Source organism: Capra hircus, chromosome 26 (genome assembly GCF_001704415.2).
Source record: "Capra hircus breed San Clemente chromosome 26, ASM170441v1, whole genome shotgun sequence".
NCBI classification, from domain to species: Eukaryota; Metazoa; Chordata; class Mammalia; order Artiodactyla; family Bovidae; genus Capra; species Capra hircus.
Window position 1 is genome coordinate 10492579 of NC_030833.1, and position 24807 is coordinate 10517385.

General features: G+C 45.4%; 1 protein-coding gene across 13 annotated transcripts in view; it reads left to right on the forward strand.

Annotated features, from left to right (window-relative positions):
- The window catches only part of FGFR2 (fibroblast growth factor receptor 2), a 105220-nt gene that overhangs the window by 64566 nt on the left and 15847 nt on the right, over positions 1 to 24807 (forward strand). For 4 of the 13 annotated variants that reach the window (XM_018041433.1, XM_018041428.1, XM_018041434.1 and 1 more), the window contains 7 exons: positions 3472 to 3662; positions 4777 to 4924; positions 8590 to 8792; positions 17019 to 17170; positions 19997 to 20118; positions 22096 to 22206; positions 23545 to 23735. In XM_018041433.1, the coding sequence (XP_017896922.1) occupies positions 3472 to 3662; positions 4777 to 4924; positions 8590 to 8792; positions 17019 to 17170; positions 19997 to 20118; positions 22096 to 22206; positions 23545 to 23735 (1118 nt within the window). Of the gene's footprint in view, positions 1 to 3471; positions 3663 to 4776; positions 4925 to 6383; positions 6529 to 8589; positions 8793 to 17018; positions 17171 to 19996; positions 20119 to 22095; positions 22207 to 23544; positions 23736 to 24807 lie in introns of all 13 variants that reach the window. The other 9 variants (XM_018041429.1, XM_018041435.1, XM_018041439.1 and 6 more) reach the window with 4 other exon arrangements.

A 24807-nucleotide genomic window follows, 5' to 3' on the forward strand; every position in this document is an offset into this window, starting at 1 on the left:
GAACAGGAGATGGGCCAGCTCTAGGTTTAATTCTCTCATCCAGAGAGAATTCACTGACTGATTCTTTTTATGGGCTTCCCTGGTGGCTTAGTGGTAAAGAATTCCATCTGCCAATGCGGGACACGTGGGATCGATCCCTGGTCCAGGCAGGTCCCTGGGAGGAGGAAATGGCAACCCGCTCCACTATTCTTGCCTGGGAAATCCCATGGACAGAGGAGCCTGGCGAACCACACAGTCCATGGGGTTGCAAAGAGTCGGACACGATTTAGCAACTGAACAACAACAAATTCTTTTTGTATCAGCTTGCTGCCCCCCTCAAGAGTTGTAGACCCAAGGGCATTGGTGTACCCCCAGGGCTGAGGAGAGCACGTTTGCTCTTGGAGGGGCTTCATGCCCATTGTCCTGGCCCTGGCCTTGTCCCGCTTTCCTAGTGCCTGCTGGCCTGGGCCTTAGAGGGACTGCCCGCTTCCTGGGGCTGCCCCCTAGCCTGCTCTTCTACCTGCCATCTGAACCCCATGCTCACCCCAGTTTTTCAGAAGTTAGAACGGGAGTCCGGGCGCTGTCATCCTCTCACTAGTGATCCCCGTTCTTGGGGGTCTGATGGACTCAAGGGAAGAGTGGTTGCTGAAGGATCTGAGAAAGGGGAACGCCGTTCTTGGCAGAGCCTGGCATCCTGGGATCTCTTCCAAGATGCTTCAGGCCTCATTCTCCGACTTGTTTAAGGGCAGAGAATAAGGTTGCAAAGGAAATCAAAGCCTGATGTGGAGAAACGAAACATGAGGCCTACTGACTTTTTAAAAACATTTTAAATAACATTCTCTAAGGTTTCATTTTATACTGAAGGCAGCTGTAATAAGTTTTGGAAGGCGGTGTAAGGTTTCGATTACAGAGTGATCCAGCTTGCAGTTTTTGTACCCAAAGTGAGAAAGGGCCGAGGGGGAGAGGGGGTGGCTCAGAGGTTATTTTGTATAAGGTGAGAAAATTTGAAAGGATGAATTCACCACTGTAAGCGGTAACGTTTGGTATGCTGTAATTTGCAAATGCAATAACATGAAACCATTGCGAAGATGGTGCTTTTTTTTTTTTTTTTTTCTTTTTTTGGGTGAACATAGTCTGGATAGCAATGGAATAACTTAATAACTGGAGCAGAGCAGCACGTTGACCACAAGTAAAACAAGACTGCAGCTCCATCGTGGGCCCTGCCAGTGTTGCCCCAGTGATGAAGTTCTCTGCTGAAGGCTGGCGCAGACCAGGGCTGCCGTGCCGTATGAAAGCCCTCATTGTTCACGGCATCGTTATTTGGTATTACATGCACAATGTTTGCTTGTGAAACGATTTATGAGAAACAAGCATGTTGAAGAAAGGGGACTTGGTTTGAAATTCAGTTGATCTGGCTTATGACATTTAAGATTTTATAGTACCTTTGTTTCTAAGAATAAATATTTAGGTCCACTGTAAATATTTATCTTTTGAACACGCAAACACGCGCATGCAAAACTGGAAAACTGAGCCAGAGAAGGAACTGATACCTAACATTCACTTCTCTGCGGGAAGGAGTAAAGTGCCTCAGTATTTGATAGGTGCAAAGGAGCCTGTTTTGTGAGCTCAGCCGGCAGTGTCCAGCCCGCGGGACCAGCGCCCCTTGGGCTGTTAAGTCTCTTAGGAGGAGGCCTGGTGGGGAGAGTGTGTGTGGACTTAACTCTTCTTTTCACGTGCATGGGGTGAGCTGGGGTTGAACCAAAGTGCTGTCCCTGCTGGCTTCTGGCAGGTCCCCGCTGCATCCACCTGGCCATCAGGCCTGACCAGGAGGCTCACAGTGACCCATCACTGGGATGGCGTCTTAGCCAAGCTGTGAGTGTTTCTCGTGATGCTTGAAAGGATTCCAGCTTTGAGATTTTCTGCCCCCATGACTAGGAGCCTCTACTTCTGGGCTCTTTTGCTTAGCCCATGTGGGTGAAACCATGGCAAATGAATGCCTTCTTTGGGCTCTGCAACCCTATTTTTTTAATGTAAAAATAAAGGTGTTTGTGAATTGATGGAAGATTCTGGAATGAAATGTGCTAAAGAGTAACTGCTAGCACTTTTTCTTTTCTTTTTTAAGTTTTTAAAGGCCAGCCACAGGCTTATGCAGTAAAATCAATTTGCACATGGTCTGGCTCCTGTCCAGCAAATTCCACTAAATAACATTTTAATCTGAAAGCCCCATATAGAAAGGCTTAGATAGCTGTCGTTCTAATTTGCTGTTTCCAGTGTGATGCTTGGGGATGCTCAGGTGTGGTATGGAGACATCTTTGGTTTATCGGGCTGGTTGGGATGTCCTCATTTCCCTTGGTGATGTTTTAGGCTGGAGGTTGTAGGCAGCGGTACCGATAGTGTGGGGAGGGATACAGGAGCAGGTACGTGCAGGTAAGTGGGCATGGGGTGATATTCGTGCATGGACTCTCTTTCTGTGTGTGACTCTTGACCGAGCCGCTGTGGAGGGAGACTCTGGTCCGTTTGTGATTATGTGGACTATCTTTGTGGACAAGATCGTGCAGCAGGCTGGTCTGTTACTTGATTCTTGAGGAACCTTATGTAGTTGTTCTGCATCTTGATGCGGTTGCCTCTGCAGGGTTTCTGTAAAGACCACCCCTGAACTGGAAAGTTTCCCTAGAGAGATGCAGACAAGCGAGGGTGGAAAGTAATTGCTGGCTTACCCACTGTGGGGCCTCCTTGAAGACGGTCTGAGACGGTGCCAGGATTTGTGAACCAGTGTTGCTTTGTGTTTCTTTTGGTGCCACATCTGAATAAGCTGAGGAGCGTTGGCCTGTGCGTCTAGCTGGGACGCACAGTGACCCATAGTACTTACCGGGGAGGTGAACGGGGCGTGGAACAAAGAATGACCAAATGGAGTGAATTCCACAGCAAAGGGATGAAACCAGTTGTTCGTTACTTTTGGCTTTAGATTTTAGTTTATTTTCTTTTCAAAACAAGGGCTGTAAATCTTCCCCAGAGCATCTTAGAAAGGTGCGGGGAGACACTGCCTATAGGTGCCATTTTGGAATTCAGGGTGACCTCAAAAGTTAGTCCCTGAGACTGTTAAGCTGATGATCAAGGTGAGTGTCTGAAATGGTCTCAAATGGAATAAGTGAAGAGACACTCTTTCCTTCACCATTTGTCTTTTAGATCCTCAAAATAAAATCTTCTTCCTGTTCATTAGGTGGTCATGGACAACAATGACTCGGGAATGTAGTAAGTTCTTTTCTCAGCTCTCTAAATAAGTACTCTTTTTACAAGGGTCGTGCTCCAGCCGTCTCCTTTGAAGTCGTTTTTTGTTATGCATCGGGCCATGGTGTTATTTCAAAAGAGTCAGCCAGCAGACTCGAGGCCTTTTTGGCTTGAGTTCACTAGCAGCCTTCTGGACAACACGACTTATTTGTTCATCTCTCCGTGTCCCATCCCCGCTCCCCCTTCTTTCTGTGTCTCCACCAGAGCGATCACCACACCGGCCCATCCTCCAAGCTGGGCTGCCAGCAAATGCCTCCACTGTGGTTGGAGGCGATGTGGAGTTTGTCTGCAAAGTGTACAGCGATGCCCAGCCCCATATCCAGTGGATCAAACATGTGGAAAAGAACGGCAGTAAATACGGGCCCGACGGGCTGCCCTATCTCAAGGTTCTGAAGGTGAGCAAGTTCTGAATCCAAAGATACCCACGACTGGGCTTCCCCTGATGAGTTTGGCCACAGGTTCATTGATTTCCTTTTGAATGTGAGAGAAGATGACTCTCGTATGTGTTCAGCACAGAGTGCGTTTGAGAATTAGCAGATCATTAGGCTTGCTAATAAAATCTCAGAAGGGAGCCGTGGGGCAGTGGGAGGACTGCTACAGTTGGAGTCAGAAGAGTTGAGCTGTTTATCAGCCCAGAGATCTTAGATGAGATGCTTAGGCTTAACTGCACATCTATAAAAGTGGGGATCGTGATAGTATCTCCCCCACAGGGCGCTGTGCAGATCATTGGATTGGAGTAGCTGGAAAGAGCGTTATAAACTCTAGGTGCTGTAGCCATGTTTATTGTTCCACTGATGTTTTCTCTTAATATGGTGTTAGGATCAGATTTTAGTCGCCACGTTTTAGAAACAATTTAGATTTTCCTTTTAAAAGAAATCCTATAACCTTTGAAGTTCTTTCACACGTGGTTTAGATGATAAACTTGAGAAGGTATTTCTGTACATGTGAAATGTAAAACAAGGAAGCCTTCTTTCCCCATGTAGTTCTTCTTTGGTTCCTTGCAAGAGCTAGTTTTAATAGCACCAGCCTCTTTATTTTTTAGATCTGTCTTGCTCTTCAAGATGGTGATAGCAACCGGTAGCTGAGTCTGCGCAAATACTTCTGAGCACACTGCCTGACATGTCTCCCACATTGAGTTGCTCATAGGGAATGTCCTTAAGAAGAACAGGCTTCCAGTAGAACCATAGGTAGCTTAGCTCAGAACATTAAACCGCCAAAGTGTGCTCTCCAGCTATAAACACCCAGGATCCAAAAAGCAGAAAAGAGATGCTCAGCTTGGGGAACTGTGGGCCCTTTCTTCGAGGGAATTGATCACACCCTCCCTCCCCTCTCCACTGGGTCACTTCCACTGTCCACCAGTTGACTTATTTTTCTTCCTTCTAAACCCACAGCCCTTTGATGCTGCTGTTTAGATGAGATGGAGGTGGTTTTTTGGTGGTGTGTTGGTGGTGGGACCTTGTGAAGTCCTTCCGGGTTGGCCGTTATATTGTTCTCCTGTGTCTATTCCAGCACTCGGGGATAAATAGTTCCAATGCAGAAGTGCTGGCTCTGTTCAATGTGACTGAGGCGGATGCTGGGGAATATATTTGTAAGGTCTCCAATTATATAGGGCAGGCCAACCAGTCTGCCTGGCTCACTGTCCTGCCAAAACAGCAAGGTAACAACGTTTTTGTTTGGTTTTTTTTTTTTTTTTTTTTTTTTTTTTTTTTAAGAAGGCTGGATATAGAAGCTGAAAAGACCTGGTGCTTTGGGAGATTGCAAGCAGCTTATAGGGTGATTCTGTGGTCTTGGTATATTCATCATAATCTTTCTTCCGTGATGCAGCTGGTAGGATGCCAGCAGCCATGGAAAAATACCCACACATGTTCAAAGCGCTTGCTCTAATTTCTTTTGAAGATTGCCCTTCACCTCCCACCCAGTTTTGGAGTTGTTCCTTCTGGTTTATCTTGTTCAGGCTGCACATCTCCCATCATCATTGCACATCAGCACTGTTGCACACACACATCGGTGTGCCTGTTGTGTTTTGTGTTTGTGGCATTTGCGTAACAGCAGAATTTGATACCTCCTCAACCCCAAATTTTTAGAGAAATATTGGCACAATGTCATCGGTTCAACAGAGCACCGTTTTCTCTGTTACCTAATTGATACTTGCATTATACTGTCCTTGACCTTGTTATCTCAAGTTCAAGGATATTCCATCTCAGTGAATAGATGTACTGCTGATGGCTATTAAAGACAGTAGGTTGCCTTTTTCAGTTTTTCATATGAAAGTGATATGAGTCTATCGTGTCTGACTCTTTGCGACACCACGCACTGTAGTCCACCAGGCTCCTCTGGAATTATCCAGGCAAGAATACTGGAGTGGGTAGCCATTCCCTTCTCCAGGGGATTTTCCTAACCCAGGGATCGAACCCAGGTCTCCTACATTGCAGGCAGATTCTTTACTGTCTGAGCCACCAATTTGTCATGATTCACATGCAAATGTTTTTGTTGCAAAAAGAGAAAAAAAGAGCCTAGCTTCTTTGCTATCAGTATCATGCTTTCTTCCATTTTCTTTTAATGCAATGTATGTCAAGATAGTTGTATAGGAATAAAAGTAACCAGAGCCTGGTAACCAACACAGAACCCCACCCTGGTGGTTCTCACAGGCCTGGAAGGTTATGCCAAGTATCCACCTGGACTTACCTGTGGTGTGCTGTCTTGCAATACAATTTAGACAGAGCCATCCTTTTTTCAAGGTGGGAGTCTGCAGCCAACAGGACCAGAACCCAGCTTGGACTTCTGGGTGCCCTACTTTTGGAAAATCATTCCTCCATCCAAAGCAAGCAAGCAAAGACCCAGAGAATGGATCTCTGTGGGTTGATTTTTCCATGCCTTTGATCGCATGCATGTATGTCTAGGTGGTGAAGCCGGTGTGGTGACGGGCCTGTGGAGGTGAGCTGCTCCGTGTTGCTCAGTGTCTCTTGGTTGTGGGCTTTGTGGATGGGCTGCGATTGGAATCTTCCGGTGGCCGGTACCCGCTGGAGGTCCCGGTGCAATGCCTCGTGGTTCCATGGCCCCCTCCACAATCATTCCTGTGTCGTCTAGCCTTTTCTCTTGCTTTCCTTGTTTTCTAGGCCGCCGGTGTTAATACCACGGACAAGGAAATTGAGGTTCTCTATATTCGGAATGTAACTTTTGAGGATGCTGGGGAATATACGTGCTTGGCGGGTAATTCTATTGGGATATCCTTTCACTCTGCATGGTTGACAGTTCTGCCAGGTATATACTGCTCTTTCTCTCCATGGATTTTTCCCTCTTCTTGGTTGATTGCTATGAAATTAACACAGCTTCTGTTCTCAGGAATGGTCCCTTTTCCCCTCACATAAAGATTTTTCAAAATGTTTAAAATTATCCCCCTGGGATAAGAAAGTTGCCTTGGAAATTCACTTGCAATGAGATCCCACCCGCACATTTATTTATGAGCAAGTGAAATTTTACCCTCCAAACCCCGAGAGATCTTATGTTTTTAGTGAGTTATTGAGTCACTGTGTAAATTTACCCATCCTGGTTTCTTTTAAGGAAGAAGTTGAAATCACTCTGTAAAATTCAAAGTGATTTTTCTCATTTCAAATTCCATTTTGTTAAAATCCCATATATACTTAAAAGAATTTTTTTTGGGTTCCGCTTCTCTGTTTTTAATGAGACGTAAATAGATGGGTGTATGTTGAGGCTCCTGGGCAGAAACACCTCTGTGTGTAGGGTGTTCAGAAGCAGTGTGTTATCTACTTGGGGATCGGTGGCTTGCTGCATGATGTAATGGAACAGACTCTTAGGCCTTTACTGCAAAGCATGCTCTTGCCATCTCGGGCTTGATGTTATTTCTACCCTACAGAGAAATCAACATCACTGAAGCCCTCTTGCCGAAACACTGCCGCTGTCTAAATCTTTTAACTGACATCTCTACCCTAGTCAAGTTTTAACGACTATCTTCTTTAATACATCTGTCTCTTTGTCATTTCCTTTGTGAAACTGCATAGACTATGGTTTGCCAGCTCATAATGTTCCATAATGTTCCACTCCAGTTATTAATTCCTTATTTTTAGAGTTTGGTGCCTACCTGCATGCTTATCTCACATCTAGCAAAAATAAATTGACCATTTCATTTTGTGCTGTGCTGCTCAGAGTTTTGACTGTCTTGCAAATAGTTCTCTGACTCAGATGTATAAGCTTTAAATAATGCCATTGCATCCATTTTTTCCTTTGGTTGTGAATCCGCTCTGAGTATTTGCTTTGAGGCGGTGAGATGCCTCGTGTATTGAGCTTGCTTTTACTTGCAGTACTGCATTTTGCGAGTGCCCAACTCGCACTTCTTAACCGATTTGCCTGACAGTACGAGCACAGTAACTGAGAATGCAGTTTGAGAAAAGTACTGTTTGGAAATACACTGCTTGTCGATTGATCATTGAGGACCAAGGAGGGAGCAGATTATTGGAAGTTAGTGTAAGAGTTTCTAACTTAAGTGGTTTTATGTGTCCTCATATGTGACATCATCTCTGTTTTTTCTTTAAAAGTTGTGACTTTAGTATAACCAGATACACAAAAATTTAAATGGTTATTGATTAAAGAATGTTACATACTTTTTATTGTATAGACATAATGATTCTATAGTATAACCAATTCAGTCTTTATTATTAAAAGCATTTGTTTGTTTAGTTAAATAATCTACTAGACTATGTTTAAAAATCTGAACCTTTTCCGACCAGCCCAGTAGATGAATCATTTTTTTGTTTCCTTTGAAACTGTGTTCATCTGGGCATGACTTGGTCACATCTTCCTTTGGAAGAGCTCACCCAAATAAGACAGAGGCACTGTTCCTTTAGAGACAAAAGTGGGCATCATTCATATTTAAGAATGTTTAAGTGGTTTGCATCAGAGACCATCAAGGAAGAAGGCAGCCCTTTTGTCGTGGGTGTGGGTGACTGTCCTGCCCTACCCAAATGTCTTAACGGAATGTGACCTGGTAACCTGACCCTCGTACCTTGGTGTCAGCCAATCCATCATGATCTCAGGATTCCGGAGGTCTGTTGAGGATAGTGATAAGAGACCACCTGGGCCCCAGTGGTAAATCAAGGAGCCCAGAGTTATTCACTTCTGTTTAGAAGAGGTGCATGGCAGGCCCAGAGCCCATGCCTCCTGCAGCGCTGAGCTGCTGGGAGGCCCGTCTTGCCTTGGGAATGATTGTCGCCTTTTGATTTCCTGTAGTTAGGCCAGGAAGCATCAGTGCAGTCTCCTAACTCTGTGGCCTGCTTATCTGTTCCTCTCCTGTGATCTACAATCCAGCTCCTGTAAGAGAAAAGGAGATCCCAGCTTCCCCAGACTACCTGGAAATAGCCATTTACTGCATAGGGGTGTTCTTCATCGCCTGCATGGTGGTGACAGTCATCTTGTGCCGGATGAGGAACACGACCAAGAAGCCGGACTTCAGCAGCCAGCCGGCTGTGCACAAGCTGACCAAGCGTATCCCCCTGCGGAGACAGGTAACAGAAAGTAGATAAAGAGTTTGAAGAACTTTACCACTCCCCCACGCCCAGCCAGCTCTTGGGTCTCTTCCTCTGCTTCTACTTTCGGGAGCATCCGTGTGCCAGTGGTTCTCACTGACCTCTTGGTGGGCATCCGTCCAGTCAGTGTCTGAAGCTTGGAAGGTCAAGTCCTGGTGTATCGGTGAGGTCAGCTGAGTCTAGTTCTGAGGGTGAGAAAGCCCAATGGTGTGAGACTCTGAGCTCATCTGCAGGACTGGAAATAACCCAAGAGGCAGCACCGTGGTGCGTTTGGTGGGACTCACCAAATGCGCGTGGCATAAGCCCTCTTTGTCCCTGTGATCGAATGCTTCTTTTGGTGATAGACTGATGCCTGTTGAAAAGGAAGGGATTCTGGTTTTCTTGGACTTACTTTTTTGAAGTCAAGATCAGAAACCTGTACCTGGAGGTGTCTGAACTACTACCCCATGAGGTCTGTCTTAACTGGATTTGGCTTTCACCTCTGATTCTTAAAATAGAATCCTATAGTCCCCCCAGTGGCTCAGTGGTAAAGAACCTGTCTGCAATGCAGGAGATGCAGGTTCCATCCCTGAGTCAGGAAGATTCCCCTGGAGGAGGAAATGGCAACCCACTCCAGTGTTCTTGCCAAGAAAATCCCACGGACGGAGGAACCTGGCAGGCTGCAGTCCATGGGGTTGCATGACTGAGCACGCATACGCACGTGCCTATAATATGTTATGATTCGGTGTTCGCATGAACATGACTGTGGATTTGGTGGCAGAATGATTTGTATATTGAACGGGCAGCTAGTTGTTGTTACTCTAGAGCTTGTTAACCTCAGTCCTGTTGGTTCCTTTTTGCTCGTCTGTGCCTCCCAGTGGGTTTACTTTTGCTTCGGGCAGATATGACAAGTTGGAGCCAACACCTCTGCCTTAAACCAAAGCTGGGCAAAGCTGGTGGGGCTGGAAGTGCTCATGAAGATGGAAGGGGAAGGCAGGTGTGAAGGCAGTGTTTCCAAAAGTATTTAGTACTTGGTTCCAATAAAGGCATGAGTTTTGAAACAGTAAGGAAAATGGCTAACTCACAGGGTCTAACTCAGTGTGTACAGGACGCTTGTTAAAATTGCAGATTCCTTAGTTGCCTCCCCAGAGATTCTGGTTGAGTAGGTTTTGAAGAGGACCAGGAATCTGCATCTTAAGTAAGTCCTCAGATGATTCTGAAATGCAGTCTGAGAAACTGGATTAATCCCAGCCCTACCCCTCCTGGGACTGCAGGTGCCAATAATATTTTCTGGACAAGGCATTAGGAAACATTAGGAACCAGTTGGTCAGCAGTGGTTTTGGCACAGATATGGCTGTTCTCAGCCCAGCTCCGAACTCTGGGCTGAATGGGTCCTTGTTGATTTCTTTGAATCTATGTTTCAAGCAGGTCTTTCTAAATGGAGGCTAAAAAAATAAAAGTGGAGGCCGAGGGTAGCATTTGGAGTGTGTGTCAAGTGTAGGACAGTGCCCACATGGTGTTAAGAGTGGCCGCAGGGTGAGGCAAGGGAGAAAGATGTCATTGGTTCCCCCTGCCTCCAAGAATGCTGTTTTATTAAAGTGGCGCACTGTCTTTCTCGGGGCTTCCCTGATGATTCATCGGCAAAGAATTCGCCTGCAATGCTGGAGATGCAGGTTTGATACCTGGGTTGGGAAGATCCCCTGGAGGAGGGCATGGCAATCCATTCCAGTGTTCTTGCCTGGAGAACTCCATGGACAGAGGAGCCTGGTGGGCTACAGTCCATGGGGTCGCAAAGAGTTGGACACAACTGAAGCGACCGAGCATATCTTTCTTGGGTGGGGCCAGGGAACTCATGATGAGGCCACTTGCCTGACTCTGGGAGAGTTCAGTCTCAAGATGGTACCTTCAGTGACCTTTGGGTGGTGTGGCCACCCCTCCCCGACCCTCAGGACCATTTTTACAGCCATTTGGACCATTTTTACAGCTACCATCTTGAGATCTTGACTCTAGGGACTTGAAAGAGGGAGTGGTATTCCCATCTCTATTATTATTTTTTTTAATAGGGAAAAATGCTACCTTCTGGAAGAAACCTTTAATTTGGTGTAGCTAGACCATTGTCCTGTAATTATTTCATCATGCTTTTTTTTCTGCAGCTGTTATAGTGCTCTTCTTTTTATTTAATATAGAAGAAGCAGATGCCTTTAAAATCCCCTTGATTCAACTCTCGTCTTTGTGCTTGACGTCCCTCTGGCTGACTGGTGTTTCTTCATTGTCCGTCTCAGTCTAAGCTGGTCCTTTTTCCTGTCCTTCCCTGTGTGTAACTGAAGGCAGCATTCTAGTTCTTCCTCCTTGTTTATTCCTCCCACCCCTCCTTCCTTCTTAATTTTCTAAGTGCTTAGTCTAACACAGGTTTCATGAAAGACATGGCCTGTGGCCTTTGCCAATGGCTCCAAAGTTATTTGGGGGCCTTCATTTGAGATGCAATGGCCTTGTGTTTCAGTAGGGTCAAATAGTGTAAGAGAAGCAGCAGAAAGTGGGCAGGTACCAGTCCCCTGGAAAAACAAATCTCTGGGTGTTTATTTGGGGGGATGTTGACACATCTCAGCTGCCCATGTGGGACCCACTGATTCTTCACAAAGAGCCGTTCGTCCATAATAAGCATGGCCCCTTTGGTGGAAGAATGCTTATCAGATACCTGGATAAAAGAGGGTTATTGGACTGTGGCTGGAATGAAAAGCCCCAGAAAGGCCTGCAGATACGTTGATGATAGAGAGCATACCACAGAGATGCCAGGCATGCCTTTACCTGGCGACAGGTGAGCTGTAATTAGATGTCTTGGGGATGGACTGTTCCTCAGCATTTCCTAGGCACTTGCCGTCCTGCCTGTGCCTGGAATTTCATCTTCTTGGCCCTGATCCTTGCTCCTCCCCAGACATGCACAGACCACATCTCACTAGATCCATCGTTGCTCCCTTTTTAGAAAAGAGCAGATTTTTTTTTTTAAATTGTTATATCCTATTGTGAATTTTTTTGTTGACATTTACTAATATGTACTGGACTTACCAGTGTAAGACTAACATACGAGTTTTTGTTTTTGACACAAAAATATTTTTCTCTGGTACCAAAGAAGAAATTCCCTGTGATCATTTCCTGGTAACCATGAGTTTGTTGAGGCTCCTTCTGCATTCTGATGTTTGGGGAAAGAGAAATAGCTTTTTGGTGGGGGAGGTGGGTGGTGTAGGGCGTCTCCCCATTTCCTTTGGCAGGGATCCTTCCGTGTTCTGAGCTGCGGCTCAGACAAGGGGACCAGCAAGAGCCAGCCCAGAAAGGGGCCTCTGCCCGAGCCTGTTGGCTCTTGTACAGGTCTCCAGGGCTGCTAGTGGACGGCGTGGCCATTGGGAAGTCTTCCTGACACATCCTTGAGTTGCCAGTGGGCTGTGCTTTTCATGTGTGGCACACATTAGTTCTGTGGGGGTGGGGAGAAGTGTGAAAGGAAGTGAGCTGTTTGTTCAGGAGGTAGGCAGCATTGCTGGCTTTGTTGAGTTGGTTTCTCAGTGAGCACATCCGGTTCTTTTTCAAGAGCCAGACTCTTCCATAGGGTGGGATGGAGATACACTTGCATCAGCAGATAACCCCTCGCATGCATGTACCTCATGCTATCTCACCACCAGCATCTCAGCACACGGCAGCAGGGTTGGTTTTTTGCGTTTTGTTGTTGTTTTCTTCTTTCTCCAGACTTTAATTTCACCCTCTTGACCAGAGAAAAATCAAGGTCAGTCGAGGTCATGTTTTATAACAGTATGTTTGAAGCAAAGGACACATTCCCAGGGACATTGTGAATGGGACAAAGATGGCATGTGTGGTTCGGGAGCCAGTTCTGGGGGCCGTGTTATGAAATCCACTGAATCCTGTGAAGGGCAGGCCCACATCTAGAAGCTCATTTGCTGCCTAGCAGCTAAACAGCGTGATCTTGGAACATTCTCTGTATTCTGGTCATTCAAGTGGTCTAATGGAACCTGGCTGGTTCCAGAAAGCATGTAGGTAATTGGATGGTCATGGATGGCTTAACTGGAATTTGCCCTTGCATGTGGGCACCTGGCCCCCACTTGGCCGTTCTCTCCTCTCAGCTTCCATGAGACACAAAGTTCGGCTAAGATCAGACCTGGGTTTGGGCTGATGAGACTGGTCGGGGTTTGATAGGTTTTCTCTGGGGAGAGGTTTGGGGAAGCAGAGACTTGCTAAAGGAGGAAAGTAAGTGTCAAATTAGCTCCCCTGCCTGTTTACCTAAAATTTGTCATGGAAGGAAAACAAATCCTCCCCTCCCCCCATCCCTTGACCCTTTATTTCATCCGCCAGCTCTAGGTGGTGAAGGCACTTTGTTTGCTATTGGGGAGTGATAGACGGTGCTTATAGCATCACTGTGTTAGCTCTGGGGCCTCATGCTCAGGTTTGAGAATGTGGATCCGTGGACTGAGCGTCAGAGGGTTTCTCTGGCTGCCTGTGGTCCATGTTTGAGTCCTCCTTCTCATGGCATCTATACCTTTGCCTGCCCTGTTCTCTGCAGGGCCCCCTCTCATTGATGAATCAAATCTAGTATTAAAGGACAACACAGTCTCTTGGTGGCCCTTTAAAAAGAAAACAAAACAAAACAAAAAACCCACTTCCTTACCTAATCTCCTTTATGTGCTGTGGAAATAGGAGAAAAAGCGCATTTAGTTAAAAGCTTGATTTACGGCATGAAGAATTTATGGTAAAGAGATTCTGGAGAGTGAGGAAGCTGAGTGGAGACTGTGGCGAAACATGACGGAAAAGGGCCTGCCAGGATTTGGGAGTGGGGAAACAGCTTATTTTAGCGTGTTAGTGTTTATTGTTTTAAGTAACTCGGTGATCACTATCAATGGGATATTTTAAAATTAGAGGAAAAGGAAACCTGGAACTAAAGGAACGTATCTGAAAGGGAAGATTTTGATTTTGTGCCCCGCCCCCCCCACCCCACCTAAAAAGAGAGTGATTGCCTGTGTTGCAGAAGCAGGATTCAGAAGTGAAATTCAGTGGAATTCCTTGGAGAACGTGGTCCAGATGAGAGAAGCTCTAGAAACACGGTGTTCCTCAGAGGAATTGCTTGCAAGGGATTGGGCCAGCCCTGCAAACACGTTAGCACTCGGAGTAAGATGGAATGAAGAGAAAGCCAGTCATGTTTTACAGTCCCAGAGGGGATTTTAAAAGCATAGTAAAATGCATGGAGGTAAAATCATGATATACCTTGCGTAGACAGAGGGGTTGAATTCTGTCGATTCTTCTACTGGGGACATTTTCTTCTCTTTTTTCTCTCTTTGTGTTTTTTTTTTTTTTTTTTTTTTTTTTAAACAGAAGTATCTTCCAGATCTGTCCATGGAATCTAAACCTCTGCCCTTAATCTGAACAAAGTTTCCATAACCTTCATCCTAGTGACAGCAACAAAGTTGGGGAAGGTTTTCCGTTTTCAAAGCCTTCGCCTAAAACCTTGTGGGAGACACTCTGTCTGTGGGGGAAGATGTGTATGGGTGTGAACTCTTGTCACGGGTTTGTGGGCAAAGATTCCTCTGGGGTCACAGGTTAGCCGCGGAGCAGTTAACTTCTGACTGAATGCTTCGTTTTTCTTTCTGAGGCCGCCACTAAGCCCTATTTGTCATGAGGATTTTCTTAACTCTCCAGCTCTCCTTCTGCCCTGGGACTGTCTCCTGACTCCTTAATTTCTGAGGCTTGCTCTTCTGCCCACCGGACCCCTCCAGCCCTACCCACCCACCCTGGCTGTGAGCAGAGGGTCTCATCTTTCAAACCATTAAGGCAAATCCTACCCTTAATGCTGATGGAATTGCTTTCTCCCCTGCTGCACACCATCTGACAGACAGCATCTCACACACAGAACAGTGCTAGGCTGCAAGTCTGCAGGCTTCCCCAGAGAGAGGGGTTGTCATAAACTCCCATGAATCTGAGCAGCAAATGACTAAAAAGACACTAAGGGACCTCCCTGGCGGTCCAGTGGTTAAGATATCACCTTCCAATGCAGGGGGCATGGGTCCGGTCTCTGGTCAGGGTTTCTCTGTCTCCATGTTCCCTGCACACTCTGCACAGGGGTTCTAGGAACCCTGCGGTCCAGCGAGCAGGGCTACGCTACTGGCCTTGGAGAGGGTGTTCTGGCTGTGGACTCTGCCAGACTTTGACCGGTTGGGGCCTGTCCTGTCTCTCATTGCCAGACTGACTCTGACTGCTGTTCCCAGTCTTCTGGCCTGTGATCTTCAAGCCGGGTTACCACCGTGATGAGTGGTGATTTGTGCTTCTTTGTGGGGGAGACCTTTTTATCTGCGAACACCCATCTCCTTTGGCATCCATAGCTCACAACCTGATGCAGGGCGTTAGGATTTGGGAAAGTGTTTTTAGCCAGACCTGTTCCCTCAAACCTCTCTGAGCCCTTCTCTGAAAATGGAGCTCAAAACATATATGGGGTCAGTGGAGGCTGGGGAGATGGTGTTACTGGTGGCCCTGCAGCTGAGGTCAGCGTGTTGCGGAGGTGGATTCTGCAGGCTTTTCATGTTTACCTTTGTCTTTTTTCTTTTTACCTTTTTGTCTTTTTGCTTCTGCTCTTTGCCTCTGTGGCCCAGACACTTAGGTGTGAAGCCTCTTAGAGCTTTATCTGTCCATGAGGCCCCTCTCAGCTCCAAAACTAATGACTGCTAAGTTCCTTTAAAATATGTATACATATATATATCATTAAATACACACATAAATATATATATGTTTACTATGCTCATACTGAGTAAGCATTGATCATAGAGTCTACATAATAAAATATAAGCATGATTCCCTTTGACAAAAGACTGCTCAGAAGGCTCAGAAATGTTTTCATGTACATTTAAAAAGATGATAGAAATTCTTTGTTAAAAATTGCCTTCTTCTTGATATTATAAGTAATATTAATATCAGCTTCCTATTCCTGAAATGATTCCCCCCCACCCCTAATCTATTCTTGGACATCTCAGGTTTCCTCCCGGCTTTTTAAGGGCAGTCTGGGTTTAAGGAGAGAGTCAAGGTTTTTTAAGTAGGATGTTCCCAGAGCAATCTGCTGGTTCCCTGTGGGAATGGTCCAGGCTCCGCCTTGAAAGTTCATCCTTGTTAAATTTGTTCATCTCGGTCCTTGCCATCTTGATTTTAAAAATGTTTGTAAGCACTGCTGGGGAGAAGGGTTGATATGAGAGTCATGTAGGGGACAGAGCCACATTTGAGGGGTCATGTCAAATCCGATTCCAGTTCTCTTGGGCCGGTCTTGTTCATGGTTTAGAATAAGGTGATGGTCAGGCAGCCCGTAATGGTACTTTCCTTTACAGAAACCAGCACAGAGAAGATGATATATTTAAGAAATAACTATTTTTTCAAATGCAGACTATAATGAATGAGTGTAAACTGAGAAAACTCAGTAAAGCCTTGCAGGCTGCTGGGGGGGTGGGGGATGGGGAGGGGAGCTTTCCCACAAGATTGGGAATAAAGAGGTATTTTTCTTTCCCTTGACTCTTCATTCACTACTTTCTGAAACCAAAGTTGACTTGGTCATCAGCTAGTTCCCAGAAGGAATGGGGGAGAAGTAGACAGTGGTCCCCAATGCCTGGGTCTCTGGTTATCCTTGAATAAAGGCACTTGTTGCTGCCAGAATGCTTTTCCCATTCATTCTAGAGCTAGATCCTTGACGTATTCTCCTTTACATTTCAAAAGATAGAGCTGATTGAAGAGCCGATTTTCCAGAAGTTTTTGTGGAATTTCATAAGCGTAGCATTGATTCACCATCTGAGCTGGTATGCCAGGAGGAGATTGCTAATCTGGGGCTCTGATACAAGCCCAGGCAAAAAGGCAAGAATGAAGCCTGTGGGGGTCTAGCTCTGTATCCTCAGGTGATATGTTGAGGGTTTAGGGCGGAAACAAGACTTTTTTTTTTTTTTATCAAGCAATGTCTAAAAAATGTTGTTTGGAAGTCTGGTTTTAGGAACATACAAGTTGGATGAAATCTAGCACATATTGCCTGGATGGGAGGACTGAGGAGTTGGAATCCAGCTCCTAAATACTTGGTCTTAAATTCATGACTTTGGCCAACCCACCCTCTCCTTGCTTTCTAAGAGCTGACCAATGGCTGGGCTCTGGCTGGCTCCCAGTCTTCTCAGGTGGAGTCAGGATTACATCTGCGTCTTTGCATTTTGTATCCAGGTTTCTGCAGAGTCCAGCTCCTCTATGAACTCCAACACCCCGTTGGTGAGGATTACAACTCGCCTCTCTTCAACTGCAGACACCCCCATGCTGGCAGGGGTCTCCGAGTATGAGCTGCCAGAAGATCCCAAATGGGAGTTTCCAAGAGATAAGTGAGTACTTGAGTGGGGACACATCTCCCAATGAAGACTTAGGTATAAATGGGGACACTGGGTTGACATTTTCTGTTTATGACCCTTAATTGCCAAAGTCTTGTTGTGATGATGTCAACGGGAATGGGTAAGATTGTATTTCTAAATAATCAACTCCAGGAAAAACAAAGAACTGATTCTCTCATGGGCTCTTTTTTTAATAGTTCTTTTAAAGCAGAACTACTAAGCCATGGCTGGTTGGCAAACAAAATGGTACCTTGTTAGCATTTTTTTCTTTTCTTTTTTTTGCTTTCTAGATAATTTAGATCCAGTCAAATGGACTATAAGTGGGATTATCCCATTTATAAAACAGAATTGACGTTCTAACTTCTGGTTCCTAGAACGTGACTGTCCTATGGTTCATTTCTTTAGAGGGATTAGATATAGAATATAAATTGCCTTAAGAATCTTCACCCAACAGTGCTGTTTTTAATAGTTATTAATATAATATTGGGCTGTAAATCTTCAAATATGGTACCTGCCATTGAATTTCTTATGGTCCATAATATTTTCCTTATTGGGTGACATAGAGGTGTTCCAATAAGATCAGTCCAAGTGTGGCCACCTGGGCGCTCTGGTGAAGGCATTGTTGAGAGCTGTATATTCTTGGTCTGACTTCAAGTTCATGGACTTTGGATTCTCTTGGGCTGGATTTGAATCCTGGCTCTACCAGCCAGTGGCTGGGCAACCTTGTATGAGTTACCTGATTCTTTTTGAACTTCATTTCTATAAAATGAAGGTCATAGTACAGACCTCCCAGGACTGAGCACAATTCTTGGCTCGTGTGAATTTCCCTTCATAACCGGTGAGATCTGAACTTCAAATCTCAGCAAGATGGACATCCAGCCAACGGACAGATCTTGGGCTACCAGCCATCCATCTTCCAGCCAGGGGCCAGCCCCCAGGTCTCCCTTCTGAAGTGAACGGCTGTCAGCTCATTTCCAGGGTCTCTCTTGTAGTGGTTAGAGTCTAAACAGCTTGAGAGTAATGGAAGGGAGAAATTGCTGACTCTACATCTGCATCGAATCAACTGGAATAAGCTTTTGACTTGCTTATGCACAGCTACCCTATTGGTCTTGACATTTGCACCGTCTTCTTGAGATTATGTCGAAGAAGTGTCTAATGACTAGAGAAGGAACTCATGCACAGATTTGGAAATACAAAGATAAGCTTTTCCAGAGATTGGATGTGATGAGGAGCCTTTCTTTGGAAGGAGGGGTAGCTTACATGGCACTTGACTCACACAACTCCAACCAGCTTTGTTTCCTAACAGCTCGTTTAGAGATATTAATACACGCCATAAATGAGAGCCAAATCATTGTACTGGTATCATTTTGTTAGAGTGTGAACGGAAGTGATTCCAGCTTGTGCGCTGTTCATTCATTCATTCAGGGCTTGGTTACTGCATTCTTACCAGTGAGGCACCAGAAAATCACAAAGAATGATTTCTTCACCTGTGCAGTGTGAGAAGGGGGTGCTTCTCATGAGCCTGGGCTTGACTAAACAAGTTGGTGGGTTCTTGTGCACATTCCTATGGAAATAGGACTGAGGTGGGGAGCTCTGATCATATTTTAAGAAATTATAGCTCCCAGGTTCAAGCCATAGCTTTTGCCACTTGTGACACCACCGGCAGCAGTGGGAATCTGTCTGTCAGCTCCCACCCAGAGTACCCTGAGTGTGGAAAATCTGAGTGCTAAGCCTTTCAAAATAGTGTTTAGCACAACCATAGGTGGAGCAGATTTCCAATGAATGAAGGCTATTTAGAAGCAGTTTATTAGATTGGAGGCAGACGTTGTACAAAGAAAGGATTGTTATGTTTGTAGTAGCAGGGCAATAGGACATAAATTAGCCATTTTTCCAATGCAAATGTTTATTTTCTGCCAAGATATTAAATTTCATTTTAGCTCAGGGTAGGAAGGGAGTGACCTCAGCATAGCACACGCTACCCTTGGTCTTTGCTTTAACTTTTTCAAACCATTGCGTACTTAGCAAAAATACTGCTTACTAGTGGCAGCTCAGTACTTTGCTGTGTTATACTTAAGTGAAAAAAACACATTTGTAAGTGTTCCAAAGTCTCGTCCATTCTGTTGGTTTTGAGAATGTCCGAGGAGTCTCTATGGCTTTTAGCATGATGCATGTAGCACGTCTGACCTTAGAAATTTAGTTTGTTTTGTTCACTTTGGATTTTCTTCATTATTAATTTTGGGCACTCATAAGGATTTCTAAACTAATATGTCAGAAAAATCCCCCCCTCTCTCTCTAGAGTTTTCTTTTTCCTTTAATGAAAAAACAGAGATTCCTTGAAATGCGTTTAAGATTCATATCTTGTAACTTGGCCCAGAATGTGACCATAAAATCCATTGGTATTTAAATAATAGTGATTTTTAAAGACATCACTTCACAGAGTCAAAAAAAAAACAACAACAACACAGGTTTAACAATTTTCTCTGAGACATTCTAAATTACAAATCTTCGATGGGCTCAAGATCAAAGCTTCTCCTCATTAGCACTTAGGAAAGCTGACCACCTGACTCGCAAGGATACCTTCCTTAAAGAAAATAAATCAAGAATACAAATGTGACATTCAATAGTTGTTCCAGCAGTCACTGACATTCCCTAAAACGTCACTAAGAAAATACTCAAGCGCGTGTGTTCCCCAAGTCTCATTAGTTCCATATGATAAATGCTCCATGCTTTTGTAAGCTGCTGAAAGATTTTTATATTGAGTTCTGGAATTTCCCTCGCTGTACCAGATGCCGTGTACTAATCCTCCCTTTACACATTCAGGCTGACGCTGGGCAAACCCCTGGGAGAAGGTTGCTTTGGGCAAGTGGTCATGGCTGAAGCAGTGGGAATTGACAAGGAGAAGCCCAAGGAAGCAGTCACTGTGGCCGTGAAGATGTTGAAAGGTGAGGGAGGTGGTGTGGGGAGGGAGGAGAAGGGGGTAGCCTTATCAAGAATGTTCCTTTTGTGTGAACTCTATCATGGCACGGGGTCAAAGAGCACATAGTTGACCTAGGGGTTGAGAAGTTTTCAGTATAAATCAGCATCTCGGACAGACTATTTATCTTAAGCAGTGTGCACTTATAAAAAAGAAAAGCCAGTTCTATTAGAAAGTGGTAGCTCATTCCCTTTATATTTGGAAATGCTTAGAAAGTATTGACTCACATAGAGTTGATTAATTTAGATGAGTGTTGGCACGTTGGATGCAGAACACAAACCTTATCTTACAAATAAAGGGAAGTTGGCCTTTTTAGGGGGAGCCCAGAAGGCTGAGAGAGAGAAGGCCACTCCTTCTCCTTTGCAAGAGGCACAGAGAGGGAATGGTTCTAGTCTGGGAGTTGCTTAGGAAGCTAAGAGGGAGCGCATGGCATTGATGCTGGTGCAGAATTGCTCACATGTTCAGGGATGAGTGAGCAATGACCCAGAGATGTAGACGTTGAGAGGCGTTTGTGGGAGCCTGAACATTTATGTGTTAACCTTCCAACCCTGCTCAAGGAGGCCTGAAGACCTTTTAACCATTAACTTCATCTTCCCACAGTATTCTTTTATGAGAGGAGTTATAGGAAACGGTTACATTATAAATCCCATTGTGGGCATCTCAGAAAAGACACCCCAAGCAGAGTTTTTCCCACATGTCCTGGCAGACAGGTCTATTCTCAGAATGTGTGTGGGTGAGGGGTGGGGGGAGTGTCATGCATTGTGGACACCCAGGAGTCAGGCTTTTTCTTTCTTTCATGGGATTTTGAGTCATCGCGTCTCTTTCTGAGAGGAGGGAACAGGGTAGAAATAGTTGGAAAGGGGTTGGGTGTTTTTTTGGTTGTTTTTCCTTAGCTCTGGATCTGAATGGCTCCTCAGGAAAATGACATTTTGAGCTGCTCCCACTTTGGGTGTGATGCCTGGGAGGACCACAGACGTCAGCCGTGGTCATTTTAATAGCCAGTGGGCATCTCAGAGCTTAGAGAGGATCCTGTGTGTCACTAGAGTGGGGCCTCTCCCTCTGAGGGGCAGGTGTGCACTTTTCCGTGGGCGTTCGTGTGGATTTTACACTCCAGGCACTTGTGTTGCTCTTCCTTTTGTGAAGCCAAAGAGCTTTATGCAGCATGGCTTCCATCCATGGCCTAAGCTCAGATTTTCCCTTATTGAATTAGTTCAATTCAGGTACCTGAGGATGAATCTTGCCACTTTTTGGAAGCTTAACTGCGAGCCAGGATATGCAGGACCTAAGCTGTTCTTGTTTGAAATTATGGAGCAGAGAGGTTTTTAAAACTTTAATTATCTTAGTATGGGAATCCCAACCCCTTGGGAAGCCCATGGAAGGCGAGAACCTTCAGCCCCTCAAGATGCAGAAGTGGGCGCACACTTTTGTCCTGGTATGGGGACTTTAGTCCTTGCCTGAATCCATCTGTGAGTGCCCTGTGGGCTTTGAGGGCTCAGCTTAGCAGCCTGTGATCCAGAGAAAGTCTGAAGTATATGAAATGCCCCCATCTTCCTCCCGTTCCTCCTCCTCCACAGAAGTCCTCACAGTTGCTTTCAGGCCCCATGAAATTTGATGTGGTTTTCTGAGATACCTGCTATCTTCCAGAGGATGGAATTATTTCATGATAGGGAAGAATGCCCCCATGTCTGTGAGGTTTGCTGGGAAAGAATTGGCCTTAGCGCCCAAGGCGTATGTAGTTGTCCTGACTTTTGACACTATTGACCCCAAATTAGCTATTTGACATGGAGGAGGGCAGTTCTCTGGGCATTTCCTGCTTCACCAGTAAGATGAGAGAGATGATTTGGAAAGTCTTTTCTGGGTCATAAATTCAGTTTCATTCTGTTTCAACCAAATGTTCATCAACCAACAGTAGCAAAACTGATATGTAATTTACCTAATTTTTTAGATGATGCCACTGAGAAAGACCTTTCTGATCTGGTGTCTGAGATGGAGATGATGAAGATGATTGGGAAACACAAAAATATCATAAATCTCCTTGGAGCCTGTACTCAGGATGGTGAGTAGGAGGGAAAAAATGCATTCATTCACATAACCCAGGGTTTAGCATCAGCATCATTTTAGAAGCGTATGGATGTTTAGATCTTGCTCCTAGAGCCTCCTAAGCACGTGTTTAAAGTTCTTTTTAAAACCCACCTCAGGAAGGTGTTCCTGATGACCATGCCTGGGGTCTAGAAGGGAAGGTGGATGTTGGGTGACCCTGGATAGGAAGGCCTATAGGGTTTTTTGGACATAACCTAGAGGGTGTTTGGAAAGGCCCTCTCATTATGTTTTTGTTTAGTGAGTGCTAAGAGTGAGATCCTGCATTTTGGTTGACAAGTTCTTCCCTTGAAATGGGATTGAAGAACCATGTCTTGCTATGGGTGAGTCCCCAGGAGTGGCCTTAAAGAGGGGAGATGGACAGGAAGGACATGTTATCTTCCCCCAGGAAGTGAGGACCCTGGCTTCTCTCATAGATGATCTGTGTCACTTTGGGAACCAGTTTGATGATAATAAACTTGGAATGCCTGTTTTTTGTGTTGGCAATTTCCCTTTGAGATCTCTACTGGGAGTCAGGAGACTGTTTAGGGTTATTGTAAGTATTTCTGGCTTTGTGGCAGCCACCCACCTCTACTGCTGGAGTGAGAAACCTGCCACAAACAATACAGAAATGAACTGGTCTCGCTGTGTGCCAGTAACATTTACGCACGAAAACAGGCTGGTCTCTGCCATAGGGACAGTATTGCACGTGTGTATCAGGAGCCACGCACTAGCTTGCAGTGTCCATTGCGCAACGTTTGCAATGGCCCAAGCCTGAACACAACCCATCGGGGGATGGATAAATACAGCATGGTATACTTATATGATAGAATCTATGTAAGTGTTTAACGGAATGATCTGGATCTATTTTTTATCAGCCTGACTGGCTTCCAGAAAGATCATGTGTTGGGGGAAACTGTTGCAAAGCAGTGTCTTTATTACTCATGGATGTTGCTAAAAATAATACATCATTTATTGATACACATGTGTTTGTACAATTGTTAAAATTAAATGAGAGCAGCAAATTTATGGTAGCAGTTGCTTTCCAAGAGGGGACATGACAAGAAAGGGGCACTCACGAGGCATTTCTGTTTTATTAAAGACTGTTGAGTCTACCTTGACCAGGTATTTGTTGTCATTTGGGGGGAGATTAGAAGGCAGGTGTTCTATTTTTGTGTGTGCTGTTCTGTATGTTTAAATAAAAAAAAAAAAATAATAATAAAGCACTGAGTTGTAATAACTACAAACTCCTTGGCAGAGCTGCCCCAGGGCAGCTCCGGGGTTCGCTGCCTCTCCAGCTCGTGTTTTCCATCCACAGGGCCGCTCTATGTCATCGTCGAGTACGCCTCAAAAGGCAATCTTCGGGAATACCTCCGCGCCCGGAGGCCACCCGGGATGGAGTATTCCTATGACATCAACCGCGTTCCCGAGGAGCAGATGGCCTTCAAGGACTTGGTGTCGTGCACCTACCAGCTGGCCCGGGGCATGGAGTACTTGGCTTCCCAGAAAGTGAGTCCTTCCCCTTCTCCTCAGTTGGATGGATTCCAGTGAAAAACGTCTGAAGAAAACAGGCCATTTGGACGTGCTTGTTTGCCGTATCAAGCCCTGGCCTGTCTTGTACAACCTGGAAAATATGTCTTGCATTATTCATACTGGTGTTTGATGAACTCTTTAACAGTCAGAGTTGCATCATAGACCTGTCGCAGTGCCACAGAGTTGAGCAGAGAAGATATCTCTTCTCAGAGATGGGCTGGCCGGCACCCTTTGGGGAACCAGCTTTCCAGGTGGACGGCAGCGGTGTTAGGGGGCGCTGCCTTTGATGCCGATGATCTTTTGGCTTTGTTTTGCGGTTCTTGAGTCTCTGGATATGGACTTTGGGTGTCGTCTCTGTGGTTTTGAGTTTGAAATGATGTTAAAGATTCTAGGAGCGGAGATCAAATGATGGGGTGTTTTGGTAATGTCGAGTGCCAGCTATTCTCTGGATTTATTTTGTCTCATTTCGCGAGGTGACCCTCTGCGGTTGAAAGTTGGCCAGGTCCCCTGAGGTGAATCACTTGCATTCCAAGCATGCCGCACGCAGTTGGAACTTGAAACATCTGAGTTATTCTGAAAGCAGTTAGACGGGTGCCCAGATGTCCCCTGGGGCATTTTGGATTGGCCCCAGGTGCCCTTCCCTGGCCCACACTTCGGGGACGGTCCATAGCTTCTTCCTTGGGCAGAGGTGGGTCAGTTCTTATCTGCTCTGGAGTATCATGAAACATCAGTAATTGCTCGCGTCCTCAAAGAAGTAAGAGCCTCTGGTGGGTGTGGACCCTCTGTCCCCCCACGGGATCTTGGCCATGGTGGTCATTGATGGGGCAAGGTGGCCTCTGTCAGGCCACACCACGTGGCGATTCAGGAAGGGCCCCGCTGCACCTCGGCCTCTGCTGTCTGTAGCCAGGAGGAAACACAGCCAGAGTTACCACATGTTCTGGGGTTTTTTTCTTAGCAAAAGCGTCCAGAGTTGAAGATTTTTCAGAAAAAAAATTTTTTTTTCTGTACAGTCTCCCAATGTATAGATTTTAGGAAACCAAGACAGAGT